Source organism: Rhagoletis pomonella, unplaced genomic scaffold, assembly GCF_013731165.1.
Source record: "Rhagoletis pomonella isolate Grant_MI unplaced genomic scaffold, Rhpom_1.0 Rhpom_scaffold_00003, whole genome shotgun sequence".
Taxonomy (NCBI): domain Eukaryota; kingdom Metazoa; phylum Arthropoda; class Insecta; order Diptera; family Tephritidae; genus Rhagoletis; species Rhagoletis pomonella.
The window spans coordinates 77,668,290-77,676,565 of NW_023458557.1; the positions used below are offsets into that span (position 1 = coordinate 77,668,290).

At 34.4% G+C, this 8,276-nt stretch overlaps 1 protein-coding gene across 1 annotated transcript in view; it reads right to left on the reverse strand.

Moving 5' to 3' along the window:
- Nucleotides 1-903: 903 nt before the first annotated feature.
- Nucleotides 904-8,276, reverse strand: part of LOC118735568 (zinc transporter 2) — a gene marked incomplete in the record, with an annotated part of 144,434 nt that continues 137,061 nt past the window's right edge. Inside the window, 1 exon segment of the mRNA XM_036465378.1 lies at nt 904-1,538. Within this exon segment, the coding sequence (XP_036321271.1) occupies nt 1,393-1,538 (146 nt within the window).

An 8,276-nucleotide genomic window follows, 5' to 3' on the forward strand; every position in this document is an offset into this window, starting at 1 on the left:
GCTGTAGTTAGAACGGAAATAAGAATAAGCAGGCAGCGAAATGAGAGACCGTGAATAGTTGTCCGAATTTGGTTAAGAATTTAAATTACACTCTTGGTATTGTGATTCTACTTCCGGAACAATTTCGTGCTAATTGACATTTTTTTTTTTTTTTTTGATATGAAGTTGGCCATTTCTAATAGATTTTGTCGCTGACCTCATATCTGACAAATATGCACAGCATTTTAAAATACATCTCTTGTCCTTTCGAATTCTTATCTGTCGAATTTATCGTAGCGCATCCCGTATGATTTTGCATGTTTTCGGCCCAGGTTTGTGCGTTCAACGTCGGTACAAGTCATTTTAAATTTCACTATAAACCAAAAAACTAACATTCTTTTAAAAATATTTTTTAACATCGTTGCCATCTACCTACAATTTTTGAACAAACTAAATTTATAACTTGCTTAAAATATCAAAAAGTGCTCATCAAACTTAAGGTATTTAAACGTTTGTAAAAGGTTGCCAATAGTTTAAATAACAAAAATTATGTGAATACATACATATGTATATACAGTGAAGAACAAAACGAAGATGATCGATGATGAAAAAAAAAATATAGTTCATTCTACAACAAAAAACATAAAATTTCTAAATTTTGTGCAAAACTCAGGAAAATTCAAAAAATTTGCCTACCAATTTGCAACTATCTAACCAGATTTTGTAGAAAAATTTTTGGTATGCAGTCTCATTGCAGTCTGTCAAACCCAAGAATTTCCACGAAATTACGAAAGCGAACTTTCAGTAGATAAATTTTAATTTAACTACTTACTATTATCAGTTAACTGCCTACTGCAAAAGAATACCTTATTATCAAGCACACATATTTTTCATATTTTAATAATTACAATTTTTAATGTCCAACAATTGAAAAAGAAAATCATAACAAAAATTTACTTGGCATAAATTCAACATTCGCATTTACTTAATATGTCTATTAAATTAAGCATATATGTAATTGTAGCATTAATACATTTCCAAAAAAAAAAAATTGCATCTGTCTCAAGATTTTACACCAAGTTACACGTAAACGCAAAAAACTGGAATAACAAAAGTGAAACAAGCAAATCATAACTATTTTAATTAGTTACATCTATACAAGGACTTGTGTAAATATACGAAAAATATTTTCCCAAATGACAAAAAAAGCTTAAGTCATAATTAGAGAATATAAACTTTTTTCTTTACATAATTATAATAACACGTAAACATCTATGAATTTGAATGGCAAAAAAATCTTCAGCAGCAAAAGATTTATATCGCTTCCCAGAGAATATAGCAGTTTATGTATTCAAATATTTGTGGTTGCATATATCCCTCCCTACGATTGAACTTGCAATGGGCCTATTCACTCTACAAGCTCGGTACACTACACTGCTGGCAATTCTCCATTTGTGGTGTGAATTCCTCAATTTGTATGGTTGTCTCGAAGAAATTATAACGTCGATGTACGGCAGTGCTGGCTTCTTCCAATATGCGCTTAGCGTTTGCATCGGGGGCTGGCGAGAAGAAGAAGGGACGATGGGTTAGTTAAAATTTCTTGACTTTATTTTTATAAGAAATGTTAATGGAAATATTATCGTAGTAGTGATGATAAGTGATGTGAATGTTGCCACAAGGTGTTTATGCAGTTGACATTGAGATATTATTATTTTAATAAAGATGCATTAAAGAGTGAGTGAGTGGTGAGTATATATTTCTTCAGACGCACATTCATGTAAACAAACAAAAGACGCAAACATATTTTAGTCATAAATAGAGGTCGTATTTTTAAGTTAAAAAATAAGCCTTAAAAATATTTAATATCTAACTATATGCAAACTGTACACTAGGGTAGTCCATAAAATGTCAACATCATGCTAATTGTTTTAAAAAGTTAAATTTTTAATTTTTATAAAATTATATATATTTTTTTATTTTTGTCTCTTTTTATTTAATTTTCTTATAATTTTGAAATTTTATTGTTTTAAAAAGGGAAAAAATCGATTTTTTCCATTTCTTTTTAATTTTCTTTTTGTTTTTACATTTTATTGTTAAGTTTCATCTTTTTTCTTTAATATAGTTTTCACATTTGATTAGTTTAAAAAGTTTAGTTTTTAATTTTTAGAAAGTTATATATTTTCCTATTTTTTAATATTTTTTTTATTTAATTTTCTTATAATCTTTAGATTTTATTGTTTTAAAAAGAAGGAAATTTTTAGTTTTATTTCATTTCATTTATGTTTTAATTAAATTGTTTGTGGTTTTACAAAGAAACATAGTTTTTAATATAACTTATTTTAAGAAAGGTGTTTTTTAATTTTTACTTTTTTGAATTAATTTTTAGAATTTATTGTAAAATATATATCTTTTATATCATTTAACTTTTACATAGGAAACTTATTGCTAAAAGACAAACATATAACGGTAAGGCGTGAATTCTTCATGTATCCATAATTTTTTAACTAACTCTGCATACTTTTCGGCGTCAGAAGTTAGGAAAATTTCAAAATTTGCATACTTAGGTGCAACCACAACAAAGCACTCAATATTAAACAGCCGTAAAACCACCACTACAGTAAAAGGGGCTAAAACAAATATACTTTCAAAAACACCAGCACACGCACACATGCAAATAAATTGAGAATTTCTATCTCAGTCATATTTCAGACAGTTTCCTTATGCATCGATGCAAATTAGATTTTCACACGTGCAAAAATGTGACCACAGTTAAATATGAATAACCAACCACAGCAGCCAAATGGCTATGTAGGTACTACTATGACAACTTGAATAAGAAGCGACAGCCCAAAAGTATATGCAGGTGCCAGCAAGCCCGTAGCATACCAACAGGCGCTCAACACGCTGAGTTGCCGAGCGATAAATGTGTAAACAAAGACAAGTTTTTGGGCAAGCACAGTGTAATGCAATTGCCAAAAAACTTCAATTTGCAACTTCCTCAGCTTCGAATACTCATCAGAGAAAGACGCCGTGCTACACCACACCTACCTACCTACCCGCTCTAAATACGCCCAGAAGTCGGCAAACAAACGAAACGAAAACTACATACATGCAACCAAGTGATCGAATAAACTTCGCTTCAATTTTATGTACAGTGCAGTGCGTCAGTAGCTGTTGTGCTTTCTTCCAACTTTCTTTTGCGTCACCGAACTATTTAACTGCCGGTATGTCTGTTTGTTTGTTTACACGTCTATCCGCCAGCTGCACTGTGCTTCACTCAACTCCGCCGCAAACTTAGTATTTTACATGCTGTTTTTGTTTTTGCCCGCCAACTTGTCTGCACTGTCTGACTGTCTGGCTGCCAATCTGTCGTCCGGACTGTCTGTCGCTGTATCTTGCAGTGTACCAATTCTGCCAACACGTAATTTCACAAAATTCTGCAAGCATTTCAACAAAATGTTTGCATACTTTTTGGCAGCAACAGCAATGCACTACCAAGCCTTCTTTGCATGTGTGCCAGCAATCAGACAAGCTAGTGAGCAAGTGAGCTACATAGCGAGTATTGTCATGATGTGGCAAAATGTTTTGTTGACAAAATTTAAGCTGTGAAGTTTGTATGAGTTTTACGACAAATATTAATTAAGTGCTCAAATAAAGCAATAATGAATGCAGCCTGAAGATATGCAACAGTTTTAGCATTAAGAAAACTAAAAGCTTCAGCAGCAAATTGTTATGTCTTGAATGTGGGACTAGTAAGTAGTGACTTGTTCCATACATTTATCTCGTCAAGGATTTCACAAATGTAAACTGGCTATCGCTCCCACGTACACACATACACGCATATGTACTTCCTGAACTGTAACCCCTTTGCCCTGTACTAAGTCATCAAAAGCGTCACACTGAGTTTGCTTTTACGACCGCTTTCAGCTTTTGCTGTCACTTTTTATGCCCCTCGTATACATTAAACTCTTTTGATACGCCAGCAAATGGCTGAATCCGCAGTGCGCAAGATGCGTGTCACACGTGGTGTGTGTCAGTGGTTTTCCATAGCTCTTACGCTGTTCTTTTATTAGTTTATTTCTTTATATTACTTTTTATCGCGTGAATCGTAAAAAATTTCGCAGTTATGGTCAGCTGCATTCGTAATGATAAAGTGAACGATCAAATTTCGCGCTAAATGGGAAATTTGTAAATATTTTACGAGAGCTTTGAGTTGACGTAAGACTCGCAGGCGATAAGGTGCAAAGGTAGATTGGTTAACGAGCGGCCGATCTTTTTTGAAAGAACAATCGCCGGGGCTTGTTTCCTTCAACAACTAGCCTTGCTTGCTGCCGTCACTTTGTGTCTTCATTCGTGGACAAAAAATAAATGATATTGCTTACAACAGAGATCTGAGCACTTGTGTCTTTTCGACTTTGTTAAAGAGATTCTACAATTTTGAGTTCCCTGAGACCGAATGCTGGTTTATTTCCAACACTTAGCTTGGTCGAATCTTTACTCGTGTCTCAAAACTGACTCTGGGTCAGGATCTGTGGTCTCTATCGAAGATAATGGCGATAACCTTCACTTTTATCTTGGGGAATATACATATTTCGGCCTTCTGGGCTGAGATATTTGCAATCCTTAAAGCCATGGACAACGTGTTAGAAAATATGCAGAAAATAGGTGGAGCTGCACTTAAGGCATTAGCCAGGCCATCGCATACATCCAATCAAGTTACAATTACAATTTATGTTATTCTGTTTTCCTTGATCTTCATTTTTACCTTATCGATAACAAAATGGATAGTAACATCTAACAAAATATCGATACAAAACCGATCAAAATATCGATTACAAAATCGATGACAAATTCGATAAAAAATATTGATAGCAAAATGGATAAATATATTCGAAGAAAAATCGAAATATCGATAAAAAATCGATACAAATATCGATAACAAAATAGAGAAAAATATCGATAAATAATCGATAAAAAATCGATAACAAAATCGATGACAAATTCGATAAAAGTTTCGACGGCAAAATCGATAATAATAATATTGGTAGCAAAACCGATTAGAAAATGGACAAAAAATATCGATAACAAATTCGATAAATAATCGATAACAAAATCGATAACAAAAATCGATTAGAAAATCGATAGAAATATCTCTAAAATTCCAAAATAGCTCCCAGATTGAGTCTCTTTGTCTCTATCTATATCCTTTTCTCTATAATTACCTTTATTTTGATCTTTCTCTATCTTCATCTTTACTTTTATCGATACCCTCATCCTCATCGTAGGTTTTTACACTCCAGTAGTGATTTTTCATAAAAAATACTCTTAGGCTGGGCTTTAGTATTTAAGAAACCACGTGCCACGTGGAAAGCATTAAGGCGTATTTCAGAAAGGCATCTACAGTAGTAGTCTGTGTGCGGAGATAAACTTGCTTAGCGACTTCTTCTATATCACAGTCGGCGGCACTGAAACCTCTTTAATTTTTAGTAGCACCGATAGTCCTAGAGCGCGTACAGAAATTTAACTCCGTTGTACTCACAAAAATATCCATAGAATACAAAAAAAATTGTTTAGTTGATGGATTGGCCAGATTGCATTAACAGGGAATTTTGTGAAATTTTTTGTTATTTTTATGACTCGTCGAAAAATACCATCGCTTTTTCTCTATGATGGGTACCGGTTTATGATAGGCTTTGATAGCAACCAAAAGGCTGATCCTTCGGTAAAGCGCGGAACCAACGGAAACAGAGCTTCTAAGATGGCGGATGAACTCGAAACTGGTGGATGAACTCGAAATGGCGAATAAAAAAAGTAAAAAAGGGCAACCCAAAAGTTTTAAAACTCTTCTTTTTGACGGAGTGGCTGAGGACTTTTATTGGTTATCTGACCGGGCACTTCAAATTAAGATACAAATTCGGCAAGATTGGACGTTTTCCAGAGTAAGTAATAATAAACCAGCGCAACACATGACCCTTATTCAACAATGCCAAGTAGTTGTTATCTTTTCTGCAGATATCAGATGGCATCACCGCCTTTTCCTATTCACTCATTTGTTAATAATAAAAAGAGTACTTTATTGCATTCGTATTCCTTCGATTACCATTCAAAATGAACTCGATTATGATAATTTCCATTTCACTATATCAATGGTACTGTTACTGCGCATACTTTAACGTGAAGTAAATAAAAAATACTCTCCGATGGCACTTGGCATTCCAATTGAGTTTGTTTGACAATCGGCAATTGACTTCCGTTTCGTACGTACTGCATTCATTTCGTTTATACACTTCTCGCCCCTTTCAGATATACTTTTTTATTTAACGCATACACCTGCCGCATTTTTAGATGCTTACGCCTCAGTGCATGCAACGGAAAATTCAATGCACTCACACGAATACCTTGCGAGTACATTTGCAATGTATTCAACCACTCGTACTTGCACTCATCTCTTCCCCCACAACGTACATTGCAACTTAAATGCACACGCTTATGCAGGCATTCAGGCATTTAACTATGGCCTAGCGCCTACTAGGGAAGCTGTTGCATTCACTGAGCTGCGCCACAGGCCCCTGGGGCAGAGCGCAGACATTCTTGCCAGACATGGCAGAGAACAGAGATGGAGCTGGGTGTAAATAGACAAAGGCTGAGATGAAAATGAGATTTAAAGTAAACGAAAGTGTGACACAAAAGCGTAATGCAATGAGAAGCAATGAAACGCGCACAACTGCTGCAGCCGCATTCGAACACCCGCACACACGCGCAACGCAACTAACTTCACCCAAACGGATAGAATGCTGCACTAAATGACACAGCAAGTGAATGAGATTTATTGGATGCGTACGCTTCACTGGCCATGGCGCCGCTGAAGATGCTTAGACATACATATAACTAACGGCGAGGCTTGAAGGTGTCAGCTGGGTCGAATTAAAAATTGCTTTGTGTAGTGCAGTGCTACAGCTGACGGCAGTCAGAAACAATTGCGCCTTGAAATGTGGAAATCTTGGGAAGAGTCGGTTAGGCAACCAAACAGGGAGTTGAGGTCAGAAGTCGCGGATTGCACATAGTTCAAGTATTCATTTTGCCAGCAAAAGCGCCGCTTTGTCGAAAATTTAGCAGGTCTTATTACCGTTATAACACCGATGAAGAAAAATGAAAATAATCAGCAGCTAGAGACTACCGACGCACAGTGTTCTGAATGGAGAACGGTATAGGACCAAATATAATTTCTGGCAATGTTCAGAATGAAGGCCCCTTCACTCTAGGATTTATATGAATGTCCAGTTTTTGCATTTTGCATCCTTAAAAGCTCAGAGTTCGCTAGAGACGTACCCAACACCCCAGGTTTTGTTTTAATCAAAACTGAAAATTGATAGGTTCAATCGTGTGATCTTAAAAACTGTTAATTCTTCATTTATAATAGTTAAAAACATACATTTCTGTAAGTTTAGACTTTAAATTGCAAAAAACAAAATTTTGCTAACAATTTATTGACATATTTTTATGGCTGAACATATAAACTACACACATAGAAAACTATATCCAGCTTTCTTAAACATTTGAATTCGAGAGGAACCTAATTTTACCTATGTTCTATTAAAATCCACTAACTTTTAAATAAGAAAAAAAAACTTTAGACCTGTTTTCAGATCCGTAATCGGATACCTTAAAAACTCCAAAGTACTACAAAAACCCACGAGTAGCAAGTTTCGAGCGAATTCAATACATTTTTAAAAATTATTCCGGCATATTGGATTCGCCATTTTGAATTTTAAAAATGTCAGATACATAATCAGTGACCCCAAACAGTCCCGAGTAACAAGATTGGAGAAAATTCATTTACATTACATTTACATTTTTGAAAATTAATCCGCCATATTGGTACATTCTTTCATTTTGTTCTACTTTATTTCAATGTTATTACAGATTTTTATTTTTGTTTTATTTCGCTTATTTTTTTCTAGTAATTAATTTCTAATTCATATATTTTAATTTTAAGCATTTTTTTTTTGTTTTAGTTAAAACATTTAAATATTAAATTTTTTTTTAACATACATATTTTATTTTGTTTTATTTTCTTTTGGTGGTTTTGGCAGCCGCTGTGGTATAGCGGTAAGCAGTGCACGCTTCCACTCCGCAGGGCCCTGGGTACAATCGCGTAAAACTGTCTTTGTGTGACAACATCAAGGCGTACTCCACAAATCGAAGGAGAAGCTAGGCCAAACACTAACATGTGTGCAAGCGCCAATCTGTTATTATATTATTTTATTTTATTTTATTTTATTTTATTTTATTTTATT